This window comes from Vidua macroura, chromosome 11 (genome assembly GCF_024509145.1).
Source record: "Vidua macroura isolate BioBank_ID:100142 chromosome 11, ASM2450914v1, whole genome shotgun sequence".
Classification (NCBI taxonomy): Eukaryota; Metazoa; Chordata; class Aves; order Passeriformes; family Viduidae; genus Vidua; species Vidua macroura.
In genome coordinates this window covers 16,835,189-16,862,287 of record NC_071581.1, presented here as the reverse complement: position 1 = coordinate 16,862,287, position 27,099 = coordinate 16,835,189, and the positions used below count along the sequence as shown (strand labels likewise).

Below are 27,099 nucleotides of genomic sequence, written 5' to 3'. Positions count from 1 at the left end.
ATTCTGTGCATGCTTTGAAGCTCTTTCTAGCAGAACAGTTGCAGCTATGTATTGAGAATTCATCCCAATCAGATGCAGTGGTTGTTGGTATTTTTTTTAACTCTTTCATTTTTAGGAAAGGATTTTCAATTAACAACTTCCTGTAGTTACACCTATAAGCTAAAAATTAATATTTTACATCCATATTTTAATATTAGAAGCAAATCAGTCAAATTAATCTTTGTCTCTTTGTTTTCAGTAACTGATTTTGGGGCTGGTTTTTGTGTTTGTTTTCCTCAAGACTGCTTACAATTTGATGTAAATTTTAAGCATCTTGTAATTCATCAACTAATTCTCTCCTGGTTACACACTCCAAGTAATTAAAGTTCAGTAATAACTTATTCTTTCTGCTCCAGCACCTGCATTTCATTTGTTTATTTTCCCAGAGTCATAAATCTGAGGGACTGTCAAAGTGCCATAATATTAGTGCAATAATCAAAGTTAATTAGTCCCTCTCAATAAACAACAACAAAGCCATTACAAAGATGCATTGAAGGTTTTCCAGCTACCAGTTTACAGACGAGACTCTTTTTCTGACCAATTAGAATTTGAAAACTGTTAGTAAATAAATGTAGTGTTTCTGAAGTAATCTGACCTTCAATGTTCTTCATTCAATTAACAACTCATTAACTTTTGGTGAGATAATACAGGTATTTAAGACAAGTATTCTGAACTCCCATTTCAAAGTGGTCAGCGATATGGTTAGGATTAAGAGGGTAATGGGATATTTTCAAATAAAATATTTTCACCACTACCTAATTTTAGTTAGATAAAACCCATATAAACAGCCATATTTAGCTGGACTGGGACTCTCAAATTCAGAGTATCACCAAATCCAGTTCTATTGAAAGAGAAAAGACACTATGCTAGCCTCTGTTGGAATTCTCTTGGAATTCTATGCTATTGAAATAAAAAAAAAAATAATAATTTTTTAAAAACAGCTTTAATGTGATGAAAGCAGCAAGGAAGACATTTTTCCCAACCAACCCTTTACTGTAAATCATTCATATGATCTGGGCAAGAGAAAAAGGCCTAAATCCAAAGACTGATTCTTCATGAAACTTGTGGTTACAAAAATTAGCAATATTGAAAGCATCACTTATCTGGAAATACACGTAATACACATAAATAAGCACCATTTGTTTTGCAAATATTATAATTATCTTTAGATTATTTATGTGTAAATATTAATACTACTGAGGGCTCTCCCATGTCATCCGGGAGCAGCTGAAATACTTTGAGAGCTCAGGAAATAAAAGCAAAACACTTATCACTAATTTTAGCTGGAAAGAAATAAAAATCCAAGAACCTGATCCATTGGTCTTTCATTCATGTAAGTGAAGAGATGTCACCACATTCTCTCATGGAAGTCAGGAGTCCCAGCAAGCTCAAACAAAAGTAGCCTGCAATCCCTGCTAGCAAATAAATGATTGTGGGAGGAATAAATTAGGACAGCTGAATATATTTTAATAAAGGCTTTAGAAGAAATTTTTTTTTTTAAATGGGGATCAGGGAAAGGAATCAAAGAGCAGCAAGGCAATAGATGGGACTGAAAAGCTGGTGTTTATGGGAGAAAAATGAAAGGAAGTGGGAAGAAGCTAGAAGGAAAAAAAAAACCACAGTGACAGCTTGGCAGCAGGGCTGCAGAGCCTGATGAACTCAGAAAAGGAGAAACATTCTTGTGTTTGAAAAGTACAAGAATGACCCTCTGAAATCTCTCACTATAGAAAAATTATGGGCAAAACAGTGGCTGTTTTGGAGGACTGTGTCCATCCTCCTTTGGGTAGTTATTCACTTTGGTTCTGGAATGTCTTTTTCTATAAATCAAACCTCAGTGGTTCTTCCAAACCATTTTTTTCCCCTTACAAAGCATCCATAAACAACATGGATAACAGCACATCAAGCCTTGCAGTCCAACACGCTCCCAAGGAATGAAAAACCTCTATCACCCATGCACCAGCGACTGAGCAGGGTGTTACCAAACAAGACAAATTACTTCTTGCTCACATTCTGGCATGGCAGTGCTGTGAGTGAGCGCTGGCACTGCACAGAGGATATCACAGCCTGCAGAGCCCAGCCCCGTGCTGGGCACTGTGTGCACTCACCCATTCCCCCAGGATGCGCTGCACGGCCGCCTCGCCTCGCGCCGGGCTCCTGCAGGCCAGGATAACACACGCCCCATGCAGGGCCAGGGACTTGGCAGTTTCAAAACCTAGGATAAAACATGGTCCGAGTCACAAACAGATCCTGGGAACAACACAGAGCTATAAAAATACCTGAAAACACGAGCCACACATTTAAGTTAGGCTACCTGCTGTCTGGTGACCTGACAGTCACCTGGACTCAGCTTTTAAGAGCACACATGAAGAAACACAGACACCTCAATTTGATCAGGTCTTTTGGACAATAATTGCATGTATTTTGTGCAAAACAGGTTTGGCACCTTCAAAAAACAGACTCAGCTTCTCTGCCTACCAGTGTCCTCAGCTGTTAGAAGGGCAGGATTGGATGTGCTCCTTCCTGGTTTGACTGTGAACAATGTGCCACACAGAGAGACTGCACAGCCACTGTGCCTGGCAGCTTCACACTGGAAGTGACAGAGCACCCAACACTGAGCTCAGGGCTCTTTAGATGGACAGTTGGCCTCAGAGTCATCAATCTGAGGACCACCTGTGGCAGGGGGAACAAAACGTTATTTCACTGTTCAATTTACTAATGAAAAGCTGCACAGAAGTTGGTCCAAAGTAAACTTCATTAAATGGGAAGAAATCTGTGAGAATTTACAACAGGAGATGAGGACTTTTGGGGAGAGCAGAATGCCCATGAAGTGCAGAGAACTGAGCCAGAACCTGGGTTTCTACCAGGAGTGAGCTACTACATATTTGTGATGCAGTTAATGGTATCACTGGGTGTCCATCTCCATGGAGAACTGTGCCAATGACAGGAATTGCCTTCTAGCTGAAAGAGGCAGAGCACAGCTTAATGAGTTCAATTAGAAAAGCCTAAACTATGAAAGAAAGAATCAAACTGAAATGCCCATCAATTTGAGTATGTGAAGAATTCAAAGAGAAGAGGCATTTGTTTTAGCTTTATGACATTTAAAGCATGTTCATGATTTCCTGTTAAAAACTGTTTACCAAAAAGCCTGTGAAGATGGGCTGTCTCACTTCCAAAACACCCTGGAGCAACAAAATCCAGTTACAGCACAAAACATAACTTACATTATAGAAACAACAGACACCAAGACAAATTTATACAATTTTCTGCAATTACTTACTTACGGTATTTAAGTCCAAGCAATTTTCCTGTATCTCCTTTAAAGCCATTCACTGCACCAAGCAACTTTAATTACCTGGATAATTCATTGCATGCACATGAATTCAGCTACAGCATATGCGAAGATTTCCCTTGTTCCTAATTCCACTTTAAGCATATTTAACTAGAATTTTTCATGTAACTAATGTAAGATGTACCATTAGCTAGCTGTTATGCTTCTTGTTTTGCACAAGAATACTTATTTTGACTAACTGACTGTATTATTTAAAACTAGTTGGAATGCCTGGGAATCGTTTTGCTATTGTTAAACAAAGATTAAGAGCTGGTGGCCAGATTAATTAGCAAAGCATGATGATGTTTTGCTAACTCTACCCCATGTCACACTGTGCAAAATAATCAACTGTGCAAAATAATAAATTCCATGCCATTCTCCCCTCTAGTTAATAACTTCATACTCATTATAAACTAAGTAAGTTACATGCTGTGAGTTTAGTTCATTTTATGCCATTCTGCCTCTTCCTTGCAAATGTGGACAGCAGTGTTAAGCACTTCTCTTTAGGATGTCCTTGCTCTTCTCTGAGCTTCAAAGAGTGATTCTTCACCCTTAGGCAGACGTGTTCTGATCTTCACATGAAATCATGTGCTAAAAAAACCTCCATTTGAATGCTGCTACAGGTGAAGTGCTGACATGTCTCCCCATCACACATATTTTAAACTAATTCACAAACACTCCTGCACTTTATTTAGGACAGTTAGATACACATGCAACTTCTAACTGGAACATCTGAAGGAGGAATTTGGAAGCACCTCAGTATCCAAGTCTTTTTACAGCTTTAGCCCTCTGGTTCTTCTGCAAAAATTAATGCTTCTTTCCCAGCCAGTATCAAAAAGCTTAGACAGGTAAAGCTTCCCTTTTCCCTTAGACAGGGAAAAGCTTCTAGCAGGCTGGAAAACATTTCCTGTCAGATTCACTGTGTTAAACTAAGTCTGTCAACAGCATTTATTCTTCAGCAAAATGCAGCTATATTTTCAATATACAGTAAATGTTAAAACCTCAGCCTAACACATGGATTGAGTGAAGTACAAAACTATTTAAACTCTATAAATAAAATCATACCTCTCTATAAAAACTACCATTGAATCACAATCCACACTGAATGTGGTTTCATACACGAAAGTTAAACCACAAAGATCATAAACACCCAAACAGTAAAACCTTGAAAAATATCACAGCAGGGTTACATAGAAAGAGAAGCCTAAATAACTATGTAAGGGACATGCACAATTAAGGAACCAGAGCAACCTTAATTCTACCCACAAAAGTAACTCGGTGGACTTCAAAAGAAGTAAAGATTTTCTTAATACTTCACTTAATCTGAGACTGCCACCACTTAGGGACACAGCCCTTTCACAGTGAGGGGACACTAACAGCAATGACATTGGTTTCTTTTCCAAGAAATAAGTGATGTTCTCCAGGGGTGAATCTTCCCTGTACCACAGCATTAGGCTATTGCAGAGCTATTTAACGCAGGTAAAAGGGACAGCACAGCCTACTGCCAAGAAGTTATATACTAGTTGTGGGGGTTTTAAAAGTAGGGAAAACTACACTAGAAAAACAGCACAGAATTACAGACTTGGGCATCAAGGTCAACTAATTACAAGGAATAAAAGAAACTCTTCTCCCATATGTGACAGAAGTATAACATACTTAACTAACATCCACTTTGGAAAAGTAATCACTGCGTTGTATGGAGTATTTAAATAAACTATTTTGAGCAAATGTTTTATAAAACTAATTTCCAGCAATTGCCCTGGAAATCTCAAGTTTGTGCTGAGATCAACTACTCTTGTGGCTGGTGCTGTGGCTGAACGTGCTCTAATCCGACACTCAGAAGTGAAAATCCTCTTTAAGAATAAGACATACATGGGGATAAACATTATGGCACAGTTCTACATCACCAGCTAACCTAAAGGACTGGGAGCAGAACTAACAAGAGAGCTACAAGCACATGGGATTTGCTAGAGACATTTAAAACCCTTCAGCCCTTTCTTACAGCTTTCGTCCATAAAGACTCAGAAATTAGCCCTCAATTTCTTTCTTCATCTTCTATCATGATTGTTCAACACTCTCACATTCCTGGATATCTGCAGTCAACTACTGCCACTGAATTTTGGTGCAGATTTTCAGCTAATGGTGTCGATTAAGAAGCAGTTAGCATCGCTCAATTAATGCCAGCTACACTGTGTCAACACACACCAGATGAGAACAGGGCTCTGTCCAATGGTGCAGCCTCCTCTATAAAACAGAGAAAAGGATTCACTGAGTGGAAAAGTATTTCAGTGATTTCTTGTTTAAACAGAGAGAGCATACAGTCCATCAATCACCGAGGGACATTTTGTAAGGAATTTGCACCAGGCCTTTACATGTTTTAAAACATTCCTTTATTTCAAATATAAGGAGGTTTGAATACATGAGAAAAATTCAAAAACATTTTAGACAATAGCAGGTTTTCTTCAGCTTCTCTACCTTTGCCCAAATACTCCAGGATACCTTGGAGCTGTCCTTTACAGCACATTTGAAACACAATGATGTCATCCTTCTTTGAACAGCTCAGTTCTCAGTGTAAAAGCCTACAGGGTTTGCTTGCAACAAAGAGTCCTTAAAACTCAAAACACACTCTCATCCCAACTGCTGCATCTCAGCAAACAGACTGTTTTCTGATTCTGGGGACTCAAAAGAACTACATATAAATAAAAAAGATACTTGTGTCCTAGAAATCACTTCGATTTCTTCAAATTTGGAAGACCTAAACACCAGTGAATCAGTTCATTTTATTCAACACTTCCTCAGAACAGGAGTAAAGATGATTCAAATGTGCCACAGATAAAGTGATAAAGAATTCTTTTCAGGCTGAAATACTCCAACGCTGAGGTGTGATTTAGAGAAGAATCTTCTGCAACCAGGATTGCTGCTGCCTGTGCTGGTGGATCCAGAGTGCAACATCCAAGAGAGCTTGAACAGGCACATGCAAAACATCACATCATTGACAAACTCACACCTTTCAGAGCCAAAAAAGCACCACACATTCCACATCAGGATTGCTTGGCCTCATCACTCTGCTTCAGTATGGATATTTAGGATAAAATCTTATTCAACTTGCTCCAAATGCAAGTTTTCAAGCAACTAAAGCACTAAGATGTTTTAAGAGACTCAATTAAAAATGAACAATTCCCATGGAATACTAATGCTGCCTTTGTTTCCATGTGTTTACAGGCTCATGGCAATGACACATACCAGTATTTTTCATAGCAAAGTGTGATTTTATATGAAAGATACATCCTGCCTCTCCCTTTGTGTGTAAATTGCACAAACGTGTTTTTCTTGGAGTCATGAAGCACAGAAAAAGCCAACACAAACGAAACAGGATGAGTAATGCATTGGTCCTGTTTTCCATCTAACAAACCCAAAACTATGCACTCCTTACACTTTTTTGCAATACACTACCCTGGGTAAGGCCAAGTTATTCTTAACAGTAAGTGCACTGCTGCTGTCACTGACAAAAACCCCAAAATATTTTGTTTCCTCTGAAGGGAGCACGACACCATACAAACATTTTAAAACACCCTTAAATTAATGGGATTATAAATATCTGTTGCATGTTGATGCTGTAAAAAATTTTAAATGCATCATTTGAGGGTAAGAAAGCTGAATTTGTGACTGATGGTGCTGCAAGCAAGCAAGAATCCAGCACAGGGACCATGTCAGGCACATACATCACAAATATGCTGCAACTAAGAGCCATGGGGTTGCAACCAGACCTGGTATCTTTGGCCAGCTCACTGGCCAAAGACATCCACCAACCCAACTCGACACTGTCCTCACATCAGACATGAAAGAAGCTGGGACTTGAGTCCTTTCAGCTGTTTCACCCAACCCTGATCAGTATCTCAGCTACCCCAAGGCCCCACAGCAGATCCAAACACACGTTGCTGATCCTTCACAGTGTAGGGGAGCTTCTTCCCAATATAGACATTGGAATAACAGCCAAGGGCTCCAGCCTGGAATGAGCCCTGGAGTGAGAGAGCAGCACATTAAATCCAGAGCAAAGCTACCTCTCATGTCCCAAGGTAAGACCTTGCTTTGGTTGTGTCAAGGCCATTCCCACCAACCACTAAATGTCTGCCCCTGAAATACAAAGAGATACCACTCAGAGTAACTGATTTTCAGCTGAGTTAGATTGCCTTAAAACAGCCTAATGGAAACATAAGGGGAGACAAAACCAAAACTGAAATTTTATACTAAACTGCAGAGATCATCCCAATCAAGATTCTTTTTCACTTCCCAAGTCATCTAAATGCAAACAGGTCCTGTAAGATGCCTGAATAGAGGAACAGTGGCCAGGGATTAAACTGAAGGGAAGAGAAGGAGAATCAGAGATAAGAAGTGATTTTTTTGTCAAAACCCAGTTCTATCTTTCATACCTACTCCTTGCTTTAGATGCACATCAGTGACCAAAAATCACAGGGAAAAAGGGTTCAGATTTCAGTTGCAGCTTCTATTTCAACCAATCCCAAAGCTCTATTTAGATAAAATACACTCCTTTGAAAGGTGGCAAAAAGAAACCTCTCAGCCTTCATGTTTCATCTTCATCTTGCATTTCTTTATCTTTTACAGGATCATGCTCCTACCAAATCCCAAACAAATTTTTACTGAATATTTTTTAAGTGTATTGTGTAAGTCCTGTGGCCTATGGCATTTTACTAAAAAACTCTGCAGAGATTAACACAACTATTCAAATCTTAGCATCACATCTGGAACTAGGGATAGTTCTGTTTGAACTTCATATTCTCAGTGTTTCTTCAAGCATAGAATAAATTCATGTTTTCTTTGGATTGTCTTCAAATATGACAGTGTGGCTTCTTGCAAGCAAGGCAGTCAGTTTTCCTAACACAAATCAATTACTGTATTTAAAAAAAACCACATCAAAATTTAGCATTTGGCTTTATCATTTAATGTTTACGGAGAATTTATTAAAAAGAATTTATTTTTCTGTTTGCATACAATTTTTTCCATTGTAACAGGTAACATATCATGAAGGCAGACAGGCCTCTGAATATAAAGCAACACAACTTCACATTTTCTAAACAGAAACAACCTGTCCACCTGAAAGTGTATTTAAATGTATTATTACCGAGTCAAGTCAAATAGAGTTACAAACATTTTAAAAGAAGCCTGAAATAGCACTTCATCTCAAAATAAGCAGAACTTTAGTGTGACTCATATTCTTTATTTTAGTAAAAACCCTAAATTATTCAGAATTATAAATACTTATATTCATAAGGAATAAAAAAATATTTTGTTAGACTGCAGTTATGTTAACACACTACTTCTATTTTTACTCCAAAATAAACACTTCCAAATTAAATATTTAACTGAAATCTGGAGTAGCAGAAAACAACAGATCTGCCCATCAAACATCAAACCAGCATCTTGATGGAACCTGGATCAGGTCTGAGCAGTCAAATTTGCTGTAACATTTAGGGCACTCCATGTCTCAGCAGTAATTATTCCTGAAGGTTTAGCAGCTGTGGGATAAGTGACCAGTTCCTTTATTTATTTGCTTAAATAAAGCCAGTCTATTTATATATTTATATTTATACTGTATATACCAGTACTTGAATATGTTATTAAGGAAATAAATAACATTTCTGTGCATGCTGCTGTAGCTTCATCCTTATTTAACAGCAAAGCTGAGATGAGCTGAAGAGAGGTGGTGGCAACAAAACTTACACCAGTCCCACACAAAAACCATATGGATTTACCCAACACCAGCAAAGGCCAACAGAAAATAGACTTCAGTTTCTACCTAATCCACACACCCCTGAAGGGTTTGTGTTCTGGAAAAATACCAGCCTCCACAGCATTCCTAATGGAACCTACATCTGATCAGACATTCAGCATCAACTACATTGTAAAAGCTGTTTTGAGGGATGGGGGTTTTGCTTCGCCCCACCCCTTTCCAAAACTTTGGGGCTTTTTTCATCCCTTACTGCTGCTACTTTTAACACACCTTCTTAGACAAGCTTACTCAAGTGACCAGAAAAAAATCCCAGAGAATTTAAAATTTATCTTTGACGGTCTCTCCTGTGATTTTTTTTTAATCAGATTTTTTTTAAAAAAAAGTTCCAAGTTCAGAGAAATGGGGTCAACAAACACTTCTCTAAAGCTGCTCTTTCCATCAGCAACAGCTTTTGGCAACACAATCGTTTTTCCCACCAAAGCAAAAATGGAGAAAAAAAGCCAGAAATTGTCTAGTTTCTTTTCAAGTACACTTCTGTTCCTCTGTTAGCCAACACTATCATAGGTTTCTGTACTGCTGAGCTGAGCTCTAATTAAACATAATAAAAAAAATTAGTTGCATGTTTTGAATCTCCTTTTGAATCTCCTTTTGAATCTCCTTGGCAAGTACAACAGTGCAATGTTAATAAAAGAAGTAAATTCAATAAAGAGGAATACTTCATCCAAGGCAGAATAATTAAAAGACATACTGTGCTGTCAGCTAAAGTGCTAGGTCCTCCCAGCTTTAATCTCAAAAAAAATCTCATTTCATGAGAAATGCTCAGTGTTATGTAAAGACACAGAGAAAGTGCTACAACATAAACTGGACCAATATTTTTCTTAAAACAAACTTGATATTTATTTATATCAGTTATACAAACAGTGAAAGATTTTAGAATGCACACTAGACATTTTACAGATAAATAATAAAACAAGGTTCTGTCCTAAAAAGCTCACAGTTCAGCTTACAAAAAAAAGAGATATCTTAGGGAATCAAACATACAGAGCCAGGTCCTGTTCTAAGGAGCTCACATTTTGTATCAGGGGGAAAGGAACAGACTGAAAATTAAAACAACACTACCTGATTTCTGGCAGTCTCCACCCACCTCTGTCTTTGGGCCATACAAGATGAGACAATTTGTTTAGTTTGGCAGCAAAGGAAGAGTTTAATAAAAGATTCATTTGAGGATCCTGCAGAAAGACCAGAGTACAGTAAAGATGCAGTTCATTGGTCTCTCTAGTTCAAAACTGGCAAACCTTTGGGTGTGCTTTAAACTACGAAGGGAAGAGGGAGGTGGGAAGCTGTTATGTAACTCAAATGATCCATCATGCGGTTCCGACAGACAAAGTAAGGCAGGAGATGGAGTTCTGAAACAAAAGATGGAGAATAAGAACAGTATTAACAAAAAGTGTCTGTACGCAAAAACAAGGAGAATGGGTAACAAGCAAGAATTAAAAGTCAATTACAATGTAAGGCCATGGGCAAAAAAAAAAAAAATTTAAGACCTCCTTGCCACACCTTCAAGAAATGCATGAAAACGTGCCACGCATCTTCCCACACTAAAATTAATTTGTATCATTTTGGAAGACATTAAGACATTTAAAGTCTATCTGCTAGTAGCTGGAACACCAGCAGCCCACTGAGCCCAAGAGCTCAGTGACAACCATCCTCTAAAGCAAAGGACCAATAACAGTTACACACTCCATACCAAGTTTCTTCCTCTATTCTACTATGAAGCCTTTCTCTGCCTTACATTCCAGGTACACAACTTTTTGTTTTGCCAGAGGTGAGTGTTTAAAGTGCCAGATGCAAAGAGCAGAACCAAGAAAGTCTCAGGTTCTATTCCCTGGACCACAGATTCAGTTCAGAAACAGACACAGTGAGACACCTTCTCACAGATCACAATCTTCATTCACTCACGATGCCAAAAGTGTGCTGCCAAATAGGTCATGCATGTTTTTATGCACTCCTCTTTGCTTAGCAAGGCACAAAATAATCCAATTTTACCTTCAGAATTAAAAATCTTTAAGCAAGAGTAAATTCATACCCCTCAGCATCTGCTCACAGCTGGACACAGACCCAAACAAATTAGGCTTTCTTAAAAAAGCCTTTTTTTAGTTGCTGTATTTTCTATTCTTAATATATCTTAATTACTCTCTGCTGAAGCATCAGAATAGCATTCAGAGAAAAATATATTGTATCTTGTGACAGAACAGTCCAACTCCCACTTTAAAATGGAATATGGACATAATCTGTAAATGTAGGTAATTTACTGCATCCATACACTGCTCCATAAGTAAAATAAGGCTAATAACACATTTCTCCAAATCTTAAGTAGCACAATCAATGTCTACAATGCACAAATGTACAGAAGCAAGACATGCTGCTCATGCTTGCCAGGGGCAGGAGAGGAACATGACCAGAATCTCTAAAGTTCCTGAATATCTGAATACACGATGTGATAGAGTCGCCTTCAATTTGGTTGTGATACAGGAGAATTGGCAAACCTCCTCACAAACTTTTAAACTGTAATTTTTTGCACAAAGGCAGCATTTTGACTAATCACCACAAGATGAAAATGCCCCACAAGTTTTATGATTTTAATTTTCATATAAAAAAATAAAGTAACTAATCCAATTAGAGAATGTATTGTGTTAAAGCTGCTTGGATAAAGAATAAATAATGAGGAGGCACCAAATGTACCTTCTGCAAAGATAACATAACTGGGGGAAAATATGAAAAAAAATTCTAAGCAACGTTCATTGTTTGGAACCTTGGGTGACAGTGCATGAACAAGATTTCAATAAATACATCCAGAACTGAACTGTGACAACTCCTTTCTCACACATATTATTTCTATCAAGAAAGTATAACAACAATCAGAAAGCCTAACTTCACCAGCATCTTTAATACAAAGAAGATATTAACTGTGAATAGGAACTTAGGAACAGTGACTAAGGTAACTACCATTAATTGAAGGAGAGGAAACAAAATGTATTACTATGAAACTATTCAGATTTGAAGACAGAGTGTAGGGAGTTCTCTGAATCAACAGATGAAGTACTGAAATCCACAATGGAGAAATACTGCAAGAAATCAAAACCAGCTGGATGTTACAGGAACAAAAATACTGAGGTTATGTAGCTGAACATAAAGCTACAGAGATCTCACATATTAAAATGACAAGCCAACAGAATAAATGGAAAAGGGAGAAGAAAAAATATCCCCTTCACAGTAGAAAAATAAAAACAAGAGAAAGGCATAAGAGTTTAATGTGTGACCTAAAAAACTGCAAATACCATTAACTAATAAAAAAAAGGAAGACAAAGGTACTTTTGTTTTTGACAGTCTTCCCTTGAGAACTCCTGAAAGAATGTGACACTTGACAAATTTATTTTCATAAATCACACACAGTCTTTTAAAAACCTCTGTGTATTGTAGATTTTAGGATGAGTGTAAGATCAGTTGCTTTCTCACAGTACTATTCTTATTCTCTAATTCAGACAAAATTCTGGTGTCACAAATTCTGAAGACAGAACTCCTTTTAATCACGTCATGATTTTGATCTTTGTCTTCCAGGTTTTTACCTGTCTCCTTTCACTTCCTTCTTGGTAGGGATTTACTGTTTCAGACCTGAGTTTTAAGACCTTGTAACATCTTAACACAACCAAGCACAAGAAGCATAGAAGGGACATAGGATACTGAAATCCTTCCTTCTTGTGGATCTACTCAGCATAGAGGTAGTCACCAAAATTTTTCTGCTAGTAAGACAAGAACATTACATTAATGTACATTTACAGACTATAACTAGAATTGTCAGCATCTAGGAAAGCCCCTACATGTTCAGAAGATCCTGTCATTAGAAAATAAAATGCATTTAGCAACCTCTTCCCTCTCCAGCATCTAGCATGCATTCCAAAATAATACAGATGTACGTGTATGTATTCAAACAATTCTTGAAGCACAATGAGTTCTCAAAACATGAAGATACAAAATTATGCAAAGAGTAATCTTGATGTTGCAGCAAGATAAAGTGAATAATGCAAAAGGTCTTTTCACCTCTGGACTATGAAGTAGGCATAAAATAATACAAAAAAACCTTTGTGAAATTAAATATTTCAAAAGACAGAAAAGCAATCAAGTTGAAAAGTCTTTCTAGCTTTTGGAGATAAGACAAGAAGTATCACCTAGGAAGGCTCCCTGTTCTGCAAATATTGTTTTTCCTCTATGAAAGAAATACCTGAAAGTACAACACAGGCCCACAGCTCAATCCCACCCTTTGTGAAAATATTCCCTTACAAGCAGTAATCATTATTGAACCTTTTAGCCCAGATGTAATTTCTTACATGTTACAACAAGTTTCACATGCACTGTGAATTTCAGCCAAGGTTGATGAAGTTCAATAACTTGGCTAACCAACCATGTATACTACTCATTACACAAGTAATAAATAGATTCATCAAAATGGACATGAAAAAGCAGTATGAACATCTGACACCATTTTCAGCTTACTCAATAAGAAATATAAATTACAGGAAGTCCAAGGGGACCTCTTAATATTTACACTATGTAACAAGTAAGCAGTTGGAGCTTTATGTGAAGCAGAGCAATATTAATATTCCACAATATTTAGCCACAGTTGAAACAGAGTGATGGCACTCATGGAAAACTCACTCACTATTACCTGCCATAAATTTTAAGAATACAGTTCTGTAAGTTAAAGAGAACCCTCTTCTATGATCCAATGTTGAAAATAATAGCTATTAGTGGATTTTTATTTGTTCAAACTACATCAGTACTAATCCCTGACTGACAGCTACAAACATCCCACAACAGAAGGAGTTAAAAGCTCCACCCAGAGGCACATTTCCCTCCATAAGTCGTGCTTTTCTACATCAGTTAGCCCAATACTCTACTCCAGCCAAAAATACACTTCCTGCAAGACCCAGGCTCTCCTGGAAAATCACTGTACTCCCATTCCCTCAAAAAACTGGTACAACAAAATTCATGCCTGCTACAAAGGTTTGGACTTCCACAAAGGAAATGCCTGGAAAAAAATAGCTAAGTGTAAGTTTAAGTAAGGAGCAAAAACCAAAACTTCTACACAGGCACCAACATTTTCATGGCAGTGCTAGTCATGGGGTGCAAGAGAATTCATGATACATGGAGCCTAAGAGTCACCAAAAAATCAAAATATACATCAAGGAACAGCTCTTCAACGCTTTTAGAAGCCAAAAAAATACAAAAAATACATGAAGTACAATACATGAAAACATTCTCAGGATTTGGCCAAGAAAAATAATCCAAAGTTAGATACTGCTGATCTTTCTGTCTGCCTCACAATAAGCTCTGAGCCCAAACTTCCATAAATAAGCACCACTCCAGTTCTCCACACGTGCAACACTTCCAGCATGGAAACCTCCAGCCATGCAGAGGCTGCAGCAGCTCCCTCACCACAAGTTCTGCTCTCTACTGACAACATGAGATGCATCCCCCTAGCAAGACCCCAGCACTCCCTTCTCTGTGCACCACTGAGCTACATCACAACCAGGTACAGAAACTCTCAATAAAAACAGGCAGGAGTTTTATTAACCCACAGGATTTCATACATTTATGAACATGAATTTTGGTTCAGACAACTCTTTTCACTACACTGGGAAAAAGACCACTCAAGTGGCATTGTCACAAGTTTGCCGCCCCAGCTCACATCCCTTGTTCTGTTCTTGTAACAAAAAGGATGCAAATAATTACTAGAAAGCAAACAACTTGCTCTTTTTTCATCATAATAAGCCATATAAAAAAGTTTACACTAAGAAATCTTAAAATCGTATGAGCAGAATTGAGAAAAATAACAATACGGACCAAAAGCATACAGATGTATTTTCTCTCAGATGTTCTCCTCTTCCCAAAACAAACTATCCAACAAAAACAAGCTGACTTTTTCAAGTCTGACAGAGTTCAGGTGTTCCAGCATAAGAGAAATTCCAAAACCATACAAGAAATCATAAAGTGAATCTGAAACAAAGGCTATCCTGAGCAGTTCCTTTGTAGAAGCCCTGCCAGTTGCAAAACCTTGATTTCATGTGGAAACAGGAGAGAGAAATTAGAAAATAAACAGGGCTTTCAAAGAAAAATGTGCACATTTTTCAAGGAAAACTTGCAATCTAGCTCAAAAATAGAGCTGAATAATTCCTTCCTGACAGACAAACATCTGTGGGCTTAGACCACCAAACTCCAGGCAGTAGAGCAAAAGACAATGAACATATTTAACAGTCAGACTAATACTAATAAAATCAAGCACTCAGTGATATGTGAAGGGTCTGTTTAATTCCCCCCATATGATCAGTTTGACTTAAATGAGACCATTCACTTGTCTAATTAGCATTCAGCAAATGCTACCTTCTTTTTGAAGACTGATGAAGCCTCAGTAAAAATGCTGTCACCCACAAATAACCTCAGTAAATTCTGAACTACAATAGGTCCCCATATTCACAAAGTTCTCCTCTCTGCAGGTACAGAGCAGTCAACTTTTGATTCCTTCAGAAATAAATATATTTTTAATCATACTTTTCTGATCTCTCCATTGCCCACAGATTTAGGGCATAGCGGTAAAAAGTAGACAGCATCTATTAGAGACCCTAAAGAGTCTTCACACAAAATTTAGGTAAGTTTTTAAAGTTTAGTTTTTCTTCTCTTACCACTAGTAGCTTAAACAGCCATTATTCAATTAGTGATCACTTAATTGCCCTAAGAAATACAACAAAGGTTACCCACACTTGGTTCTATTAAGGCTCTCAAGGTAGATTCTGCTTTCTAACTACAAGATTCAGAACAATACTAATATAGGAAGTGCTCAAACACTGTTACGCACAGAAATGACAGCTCAGACATGCAAAATTCAGGAACTCTCCCACAAAACAAACTTTCATTACCTTCTGTGAAATACAAAAGCACAGTCACAGCACAGCAGCCTGGCCACATGCTTTGTATTGGTTATGGATAGGTTCACTTATTTTTATACTACTTTGATGAAAACAAAAAAGTAAAAAGCTACTGAAAACAGCTTCTCTTCTAATACAATAAAGTGATGGCAAAAATAAATGGTAATGGGCTCTTTCTGAGTTCATGTAAGCACCGTATGACTACTGAAAACAAAGAATCCCAGCTTTCCAACAGTTTAAAAGTTCATTTCCACCTTGGCATTATCTGATCTTGGACACTACTGGTCCCAGAATTAACATGGTTAATCCCACATCCACCAGCACTAAAATCTTGCTGTATTTTCCAGTAAGGGACTCAGAAAAGTTCCTACTATACTGGGAACTGAAGGACCTAAGAGCAGTAGCCATTCTACATTGCTCACAGATGTAAAGTGTTCAAATAATGTCCCATGTGAGAGAGATTTCACAAGGAGGTGGAGGTGATACAGAGAAAGGCACAAGATAAACTACAGAGCCACATAATTTGTATTTATCACAAAAGCACCACCATGTGTGAAACAAACCTAATAATCTACCTTTTACCATGATGATTCATACCAAGGAAATTATCAAGACACTCAGTGTCAAATTGTTACCTTCCACAGTTTCACAATGCTCAGGTATGCTTGTGTCTATATACAAACTCTCACTACAATTAACCACAACATTTAATTAAATATACAAACATTTCAAAAGCTGCACGGGCCCCATTCTGACAGTTGAGCTCAAAGCAGAGTTTAAGCTTTAAGTCTTTTCTCCTAATTTCATACACCTGATCCTCAAGTACTGACTACCTTTAAAGGGATGCAAATCAGATGTGAGTGTGACATACATCAATTTTTGAAGAATGAAAGAATACAGCTGCTGAATCTATTCTAGTAGTTAAGAGGAAAAAAGGAGGTTGCTTTTCATTTCCTTGGTTTGTAAGAACATGTTTTAATAAAACGTGTCATCTTCTGCTAATATGTACTAACAATTTTTAGTTGTAATCAGACTTGTAAGAGTTTCAAAGCCTCAGTGATAATGCTGTAATCTAACTTGCACAAGTTTTGTAATAACCCTGTTTTTACTATTTCAAGCTAGCTTTTTATCTAAAAACAATCACAAAATCACAGAAATGTTTGGGTTGGAAGGGACCTTAAAGATCACCCAGCTCCAATCCCCTGCCTCAGAGAGGGACACCTTCCACTAGACCAGGTTACTCAGAGAGTCTTTAGAGAAAAAGTTACAAGAGCCAAGAATAAAACAGAAAAACTGTTATAATTTATAAAAATTAAATGGCCAGGCATTGAAAACAATTTTTTATATCATAAAGCAGATGTTTAATTGAGATAGGTTATAAGTACATTTCCCAACCTTTTGCACCAGTCTGACAAAAGTTGCTAACACTGAAGTTCTGTACAGGAAATAAAAGAACCATGATAAATACTCACACCAGATGTATATACACACCAAAATCTTATTGGAGCAGTGACTCATCTTTTAAGCACTGATTTAGCACCTAATCCACAGCTTCTCCCCTTGCTAAGGCTTCCCCATTGCATAGAAGTAAAAGTGCCAAAGAGTTCCAACAAAACACTAAACAACAATTACTTTGAGGAAACTATCTAAAGCATTAAAACATTATCAAGGAAAGCAATACAGCAAGCCACATTGTGGCTGGAGCTTCTGGATTTTCTTCAGCCTCTGAAAAAAAAACTAATCCGGTTGTTTTGGGCATCCCTGACAAAAGCAGTGAACAGGCTTCTTTTGGCCTTCATCTAGCAGAAAAATTAGAATCTCAGTTTGAGCAACTGCTTGTGATTATCAATACAGTTTTGTGATAAAATCTTGAAAAAGCATTAAGAAACACCCTGTTTTGTGGAATCTGCCTGACTGGACAGAACAGTCCTTCTGTTATATTCTGCAACACCACTTAGACACACTCCAGTCACTGGGTTAGATGCAACTGCACCTGACACAGCAACCAGATCATATCATGATACCATGGTCATACATGATCCTTAAAAACAGACAGCAATTTTTATATAAGTCAGAAAATCATATTAGCTACACAAGTGGCTTTCTGGTACTAAAACCAAGTTAGAGTATCTTTTTTAAAAATGTATCATTTAAGAATGCTTACACATACAGTTGAAAAAAACACATCTCTGTGTAAAATTAAACCTAGAGGAACTGCTGACACACTTTTATGAATTTACAATTCTAGCCCTAATAATTAAGAACACAAACAACAGAATTAGAGGAGCATTTCCTAATAACAACAATAAGCACCAGGTTGCTTTTGTTCAGTGTTTTCAAAGAGCAACACAGACCTCTACTGGCAACAGTGGGGAGCAGGAATCAGCTCATACCAGCAGCAAGCTGTAAGCTCATGTTGAGACCTTTAAACAGAAAAACAACACTCAAAATTGCACACACCTTCGATTCCTCCCAGTGGAATAAGTCTTACTGGCTCTGCCAGAACCAACTGACAATTGATACTATTCATGTTCAAATGTACAGAGAATATGTTTTTAAAATCAGGACTGAGAGCACAAGACTGAACTGTTCAGTCTGTCCTACTTCTTTTTAATACACCAGCTTTACTGGGACCAAAAGTTACCTTAACTTTCTACTGTGATATTCAGACTAAAACTTAGATTGAGCTTAAGAAGTAGATGAGAAAAGAAACCCTAAAGAATACTTGGACTGCACTGCCAGAAGAAAAGCTTCCAAAATAAAGAAGAAAATATTTCATTAATAACTCTTGAGCTGCTAGGACCTCTTTGTATTGTAAGAACAGAATAATTTGTTAACCTTTTCTAAGTTGCTAATCAAAAATTAGGTGTTTATAAATGTAATTTTTAGTACCATTTCCCCCTCACAATCTCAACAGCAATTTTAAGGATTAAGTTAAGAAAGTGGGTGTATAATCTAGGAAAATTTTACAGACCACTTTCATAATTAGGAATGAAAAGAACCAGCACAGGGCAGACAGTGTCCCTATTTACAGATATGTTAACTTAATGGCAATGAGGCAACATGTGATGCCACTAAAACCCTAAAACTGCTTAAGTCATCCAAAGTATTCCCTCAGTAAGTAAACAAGCATCTCTATTTTTCAGAAGTTGAGGAGATTTTTTCAACTCCAAAGGAAAAAAGTGCTCCTGACAAGCTAGACAGAAGTCCCTCTATTAGATTCACAAATAAAGTGAATTAAGATATCATTCTATCTTTGCTGATCTGTTTTTAACATTGCTATCTTAAAGCAGAGTATATAGATGAATAAAAACATCACTTATGTGTTCATCCATCTTTAAAGGGATTCTCAGCATTTCCCAAACTTTATATTGAGCATCCAGCAATGCAGTAATTGAAACCACATTTTTCTGACTGCAGTCCACCAAGTTACAGCTTGAACTTTGTTCTACCCATCCCAAAATGAAACATTTCTCAACAAATGGACAGACACCATAGTTATTTATTTTCAAATATATCACTGAAACTCATTTGGACATCTATCAAAGGGTTCAGTTATTTTTTCCTTGCATTATTGAATACAAATGCTCAACAAGTGATACATTATTTTTATATCTCTTTCTACTTGATGGACAACATTTCCCTCAAATTATTTATGCCTACCTCTAAAAGAAAACATTTTGCTGATCTGAAATCACAGGAATTGTTTACTCCTCAAAATAGTCAGGGAGGAAACTATTACTTCCAACATACACAGAAAATAAAAGGAGAATCTACAACACCAAGTGGAGCACAGCATTGAAATCCTAAATTAACTGCAAAATAAGCTCCAAAACTGGTAAGAGTCCTCTTGAACCAGCTAATTAAACCATGCTCCATGGCACCTGGTAGGAAACATCAGACACTGCACAGGACTAAAGCAGCACTAAATGCAACATGACATGCAAGAGTCTTGAGTTATACAGGCCCTAACACCATCTGGATCACAAATTTGCTACCTTCACACTTATGTCAAAGCAAAAAATATTTCAAGCAAGGATATGATTGATTACTTGTGACCAATCCAGATTATAAGCTAAGGGAGAAACACCAAAAAAAAAAATCTTGACAAAACTACCATTGACCTTGGATTAATCTTTTGCCATACCTGAAACACCTCCCACTCATACAGCAAAGCTGAATGGCAGCTCTGCTCCTGCTGAAGGCAAATCCCTTGGAGTCCAGGTAACTCTTTGGATGTTCAGACACTGCACAGTTGCATGCAAAGCAAATTGTACTGCTGGATGTAATGTAGAGAAATGCTGTGCCAAGAATTTGGAACATAAACCTCACTAGAAAGCCCGAATTCTTTGAGATGGGTCAGTGCAACATTTGCTGCCCCAACTGCAGTGCCAATCTGCAGCAGCACATCAGGCAGTGGCAGGATGTCACTGCAAGGACAGAAAGCTCTAAATTCTTCGTGTGACTCCTGTGCAGTAACAATCCCTTAAATAATTAAGAAATAAAACCCAAGAAAACTCAGAGTGGTAAGTCCTGCTCTTAACCCATTTTCCAGAACGTCTTCAAGGTTTTTCAATGTCCTCAAAAATGCATTTAAGTCAAAATTCTGAACTAAAATAAAAACCACCAAATAATTTGCATAAGGACTCCTTCAATATTGATGTAATCCCATCACAAAGAAAAATGCAAACAACAAAAGGCAACAAAAGATGAACAGTTATCTGAATCTCTCACTCACCCACTACAGAAGCAGAAATATTTAACAGATACCTAAAAAAGCTGGGTCTGAAAGGACTGATGAACCTGTGAGACAATACAACTAACAAGGATTACTAAAGGCCATAAACTGTATTTCTTTGAACTAAAGGAGCATCAAATAAAACATCCTGACACAGGTTCATCATCAAATTCACTTGAAACTACCTTCAGAGATAAAAATTCCACAGCCTCCTGGGAAAATCTTTACCTGAATTCGCTTGCTAGCATTAGGAAGTCTTTCTGAATACTTTACCTGAACTGCCCTGCAGCCATACAAACCTCCCTCCTTGTCCTAGCCACCAAGATCATAACAATAAAATTCTTTTCTCTTTCACAGCCATCCTTTATATATTTGCATAATGTAAAATGCCTCCATCAATATTTTCCTAGACAAAAATCAATTGTTTCAGCACTTGATGTCTTTCCTGTAAGCTCCAAATTCTCCACACATTTTTAAAGAACACCTTTAGTGTTCTTATATGAAAAAAGTGCAAATCAAGTTTGAAAACCAAAAATACAGAGATATTTAAAGAAGCAAGTAGCCTGTAAGATAAAAGTTTGCCATATTTTACTTTCCATGCCATGTTAACCTACCTATTCCTGAATTGGCTCCTGTGATTATAACCACTTTCCCACTCAAGTCACGACCCTGGAGAATTTCCATTGCAGTACTGTTCCCATCATATTTTTGTCTGGTAGTAGGCTTTACTGGATTATCTTCTACTGTAAAGGCCAGTCTTGGGTCAAGGTAGGTAGTCCTTTTATTTATGTGGCTGCAAAAGAACACAAAAACTCAACTGTTTGAACCCTTCAGTTCTCTGAATTTAGATTTTAAAGGTATTTCAACCACTGCTGGGTACAATTTCAGTTAATTATTTAGATTCCCAAAAATCAATTTTTTTTTTCAGTTTGGTTGAAATTATCCCAATTATTTTTTTTAATCAAACTTTTTTCCAGTTGTGACAGCATCCATTAATAATTGTATTTACATACTTCACAAGCCATTCTGAACTTCACGGGAACCCCTGACATAAACAGCAGAACTTTGTCAGGGGAAAAAATAAAAAAATCTTGTTACATTAGAGAAGATCATGTTCTCTTTTATAGCAAGTCTATAAAAGGAGCCCACACTTGCAGGCTCTGCATACAATATCTGCATTTGGATTCTGAAGCTGCATTTAATAATCTTTTTGTCTTTCCAGCTGATATTGTCACAGTATCATAACTCGGGAGGCTATTCAGCATGTAACCCTGCTGTCCTCCTTCTACATACTCCACAATTTGAGATACTTACTCCACAAAATAGACTTGTCCATTTTCATCAGTCTCCTGCTCCCATCCATATGGCAGATCTAGGAAGCACATAAAACATTAATTTATTTTCAGGCATTAGAATACTCTTCAATTTGAAGTTTAAGTGATTTCTCAGACTGATGAGACAATTCTGCATAGTTTTGTGTAGGTGGTGCAGCTACCTGCTGCCCTTGAATTCAGAACTTGACAGAAGGATTGCTTACCTAATCACACACAATTGCTCTCTCATAGAAGTAAAACACACAGAAGATCTGGTACAAGTGTCATGGCTGGCAGATTAAGTATAAAGACAGTCTAAAAAATCTTTATAAAGATTATTTCATGTTATAGCACAAAAAAAAAAAAAAAAAACAGCAAAATGCAACCATGCTTCCAAGTACATACAGATCTATACTACTCACAGTTCAGTATCTACCCCTGCTAAAATAAAAAGCAAAAGCTTTTTAGGAAAAGTTATGTGTAACACATAGCAAAAGCTGAAAGATCAGAGCCCTCAAGTGGGCACGAGATCCAATAAATCAAACCTAAATGATTCAATGAAGCTAGAAGGACAGACAGAAGGAAAATGACAAATGTTTACATAACAAATTATTATAAAAAGATTCTACAAAGGTAGTTAACAGATAGCATTCAGAGTATTTCTAACCTTAGCTAGAAAGTACTCATTTCACTTTGATTGACTTCAGACTCAGTGAAAACATTCCACTTATAGTCAGATTACCAATGCTAAAAGAAACATGGCTTGCCAACAGTGTAGTGTCCCCAGGTACAGAAGCTTCTGGGAAGATCTGATTTAAGGCACTGACCCAAGGTCCTTGAGAAGATTTTCCTCTGGATGTGTCCTGCAACACTGCCTGCTTTCTGTTCTGGCACAAATATTCAGTTGGGTTGGGGAAAACAGGTAAAATGAGGACTAATGAGGCTTCCTTCTGTGCCAGGGATACTCCTTATTGAAATACATTCTTTGAAAAATATAATCCAACTATAAATATTGTCTGATGGACATCAGGAACACAGAACCCCAGCTTTTGACTAGATGCTTTACAATCCACACTAAAACAAACTCTGTAACCTGGAATTAGTACTTTGGCTTTGCGGAGCAATACAGGAAAGCCATAAAACTGCAAAGTGATCACTCAACATACAATCACCGAGGTAAAACCCCACTGAAATCAGCCATATTCTACAAACTCAGAATCAGCAACAACTCAAAGATCAAAATGAGATCAGTTGGAGTTTGTGGAGGAACCAGGTGTTTGTAAGATAATGTCAGTTCATTACAAAAGTTTAACACAAACCTCCTGCAACACGTTTCCTCTTCCCAGACTTAGGATGTTCCCACTGTGTTTTTTCTTCTAGGTGGCTGCAGGAAAAAGAAAAAGTTGAGGATTTTTTAAAATTGCCTAATAAGCTTTCTGACGTAACCCAAAATATCCCCAGAGTTCTGAAAGTAATTAACCAGAGAGCACAGGAGTCTATAAAAATGCAAATAAATGGTTGACTTCCAATCCAAGTTTTGTTGCTTATGAGAAGAAAAAAGAAAACAAAAACTCATTTAAAAATAACATTAACAGACTCGGAAGACACCACAAAAAGATGATGATCCTTGGCAGGAGTAAGGAAGAAAGAAGCAAGAAAAGAATTTATCACTAGCTAGTAATAATAATATTAGAACATCTTCAAATTACAAAAGCACCTTTCTAAAACTCCTGCCTAACAATACTGATTTCTAGAGTAGAATATTCATAAGTTGGATTTCTACAAGCAATTGTAGCTTTGGACAGGTAAGTTTATCCAAAGACCTTGACTAGCAGGATATCTATTTAATATACATAACAATGGTATCCCATATTTTCTTCCAATTCAGAGACTTTATTCATTTAAATCACTAACAGAATTAAAATATTCCATTGTAAAATTTTCTGCACTATAGACTAATAAGCAAAGTGATGTGCACATAAACAAGGTCTTAAAATAACCGAAGTGCTGAAATTGAGTTGGACATTAACATCTCATCTTTCATTGAGTATTTTTAAATAACAACGAAGTTTTAAGAGTCAGGCGGGGATGAATTGAGTGCCCAAATTGATAGGGGCCCAAGTGTGAAATAAAGAGTGACAACAGTAATAAATAACTACAAATAACCTACAGGCCCAACAGCAATTCCCACACAACCTAAGCAACTTTCCCTTCTTAGAGCAAGCCCACAGTGACAGCTCATGGTATTACAGGGATCACAGCTGGGGAGCTGAGACTAAACAAGTGCACATGTGTGACCTGAAAAATAGGAGATATTTAACCAAATTACAGCAGCCTGGCAAACAAACAGGTGTCCACCTGTGTGCACACCTAACTGATCATAAATACCTTTAAAAGCCTTCAACCAAAATAATCTTATTCCAGCTAGAAGTTCATATTGGTGATGAGGTTTAAAGTAAATTCCCAGAATATGCAGAAAAATCACAAATACAGAGAGTATACTTAATGGCAGCAACAGTGCAACACCTCTTCACACCCAATATATTTTTAGACGCACTGGGCAAGACTTTCAGACAGTAAAGATATGTTTTGTTATGTCGTTAAACTGAACCAGTCCAGTTTCACAAGAGTTCAGAAACTGACCCGTTGAACTGACTGTGTAACAATTATGCTCAATAACACCTTGTTATTTCATAGGTTTGTTTCTTTCACCACGTGATTCCTTCCTAAAAGGGCTTTTGAAGGCAAAGGAAATATACAAGCAATTGACCGAAGAAAAACAAACACCTAGAGAGAAATTGCAGTGGTTACAAAGTGTGGATAAACTAAAGCATTCTGTCCAGTGTTTATAAGGGCAGTACTTGGGAAGACAAGGTGAACTCACCACCAGTGAGACTGAACCATACTTTCCCACCTTTTTGTGGAAGGGAATAACTCTTGTAGCTTTAAACAGACGGAAGGAGGACCCAAGATGAGCATGACTACAGAAACCACACAAGAGGAGTGTATAAACACACATTCTACTGAGTTAGCTCATCCTGCGGCACATTCCCTTTGTAACCTGGGAGGATGGAATCGTGTCCAGCGGCACGGGCAGAAGGTGCTAAGTGCAATTCTTCATCTCTTGCCCAAGGGGTACTGAAGAGCTGAGGAACGGCATGCACAGCGTTTAACTTTCCATCGCACCTGTTTCTCCTCTGTTCCCACAAAGAAGAAACTGACCAATCTGCAGTGTTGTGTAAGCCTTAGCCAGAACGCATAAAGACAGCCCACGGAGCCCTGAGGCGCACCGAAACAGCTCCGGGACGGCTCCCGGCCGCTCCCACGAGCGGCTCCGCCATCACGGCCGGGCGGGGCAGGTGCCGGCGGCTCGGCACCGCTCCGGCCGCTCCGCAGCGGCGGCTGCGGCTGTCACAGCCTTCGGAGCCTGTCCCGCACACCCGGCCGGTGCCAGGCGGGCACCGCACACGGGCACGGCACACAGACCCCGCACCCGCCGCTCCCGCCCCGCCGTCCGTCCGTGAGGGGCGGCTCCTGCCCCGCACCGAGGGGCGGCTCTGCGGACGCTGCCGCGGGGCGGTCAGAGCGCTCCCGGCGGGCTCGCCCCGCTCCCGCCCTTACTTAGCGTAGTAAACCCAGCCGTCCTTGGTGGTGCGCTCCTCCCAGCCCGGCGGCAGCTCCTCCTCGCTGTCCGTGTCCTCCAGCCCCGCGTACTTGAGCGCGGCCATGGGCTCGGCGCGGCCCCGCTCCGCCGGAGCGCCCCGCTTCCGCCCGGCCCCGCGGCACCACGGGAGCTGTAGTTCCCGCCGCAGTGCCCGGTGCGGCGGGGACACTGCGGTCACCGAGGGGATGGACACGGCAAGGCGGCCCGGCTGAGCGCGGAACCGGGCTCGCAGGAGTTTAGACCGCTCTGCTCAGCCCTAGTGAGGCACATCTGGAGTGCTCTGTCCAGTTCTGGGATCTCCAGTCCAAGGGAGATGAGGCGCTAGCAGAGAGGGTCCGGCGGAGGCCGCGGAGATGATGAGGGGACTGGAGCAGCTCGTATGAGGGACCGCGGGAGCTGGGCGGGTTTAGTCTGGAGAAGAGAAGACTGAGAGGGGATCTCATCAATGCATAGAAATATCTCAAAGACTGGTGCCAAGGGGATGGTGCAAGGCTCTTTTCTGTCGTGGCCAGCAGTGGGATGAGGGGCAATGGCCATAAACTAAAACACAAGTTCCACCTCAACATGAGGAAGAGCTTCTTTACATGGAGAGTGGCAGAGCTCTGGAATAGCTGTCCAGGGAGGTGGACATTCAAAATACACCTGGACATGTTCCTGTGCCACCTGCTGCAGGTGACTTTGTGTTGGAAGGGGGATTGGACTGGATGATTTGCCAAGGTGCCTTCCCATCTGAGCAGTTTGGTGATTTTCAGGGCATTAGGTGCTTCCAGCCCTCTGTTTTCAGAGCAGTGAATGCAGCGAGGCCCTGGGAAGCAATGGCAAATGAACTGTTCTTTCAGCTTTCTGCCCTCAGCTGTCCCCACCTCATCTCAGGGATGAGACTCTTCCTCATCAGTGAGGGATCCTTGCTGAGGAAGGCCTGGCTGGAGAGAAGTACCTGGCTGTGCTAACACCCACCTGGGACCTTGCAGGTAGCTTCACCTGCTCGGAGGCACAATCACAGTCACCTTTGCCAAGCCTGGCTCTCCTGGGGACACAGCACAGTCAGCTGCAAAGGCTGAAGCATTCAGGGAGTTGGCAGAAACCTGCAGGAACTCTGTCCTGGCAGCTGAAGCTCTCTCCCCTGTGCAGCTGTGACAGATGGAGGGGGAATGGCTGCCACCATTGCTCCGCTGCTTCTGATTCCCAGACCTGTGTGCTGTCATCTTCCTGTCTGTTTACATAACCAAACGCAACAGCCAGCGGTTGTAACAGCATTGTTGTCCTTTGGTGGGGTGTTTTAAACAAA

At 39.0% G+C, this 27,099-nt stretch overlaps 1 protein-coding gene across 4 annotated transcripts in view; it reads right to left on the bottom strand.

The window, feature by feature from the left end:
- The window catches only part of WWOX (WW domain containing oxidoreductase), a 484,520-nt gene extending 458,594 nt beyond the window's left edge, over positions 1–25,926 (bottom strand). For 2 of the 4 annotated variants that reach the window (XM_053986992.1, XM_053986991.1), the window contains exons 1-5: positions 25,769–25,926; positions 23,467–23,531; positions 22,149–22,206; positions 21,449–21,627; positions 2,145–2,251 (exon numbers count right to left, since the gene is read on the bottom strand). In XM_053986992.1, the coding sequence (XP_053842967.1) occupies positions 2,145–2,251; positions 21,449–21,627; positions 22,149–22,206; positions 23,467–23,531; positions 25,769–25,875 (516 nt within the window). In that variant the 5' untranslated portion in view covers positions 25,876–25,926. Of the gene's footprint in view, positions 1–1,396; positions 1,452–2,144; positions 2,252–21,448; positions 21,628–22,148; positions 22,207–23,466; positions 23,532–25,768 lie in introns of those variants that run through there. The other 2 variants (XM_053986993.1, XM_053986990.1) reach the window with 2 other exon arrangements.
- Positions 25,927–27,099: the final 1,173 nt, after the last annotated feature.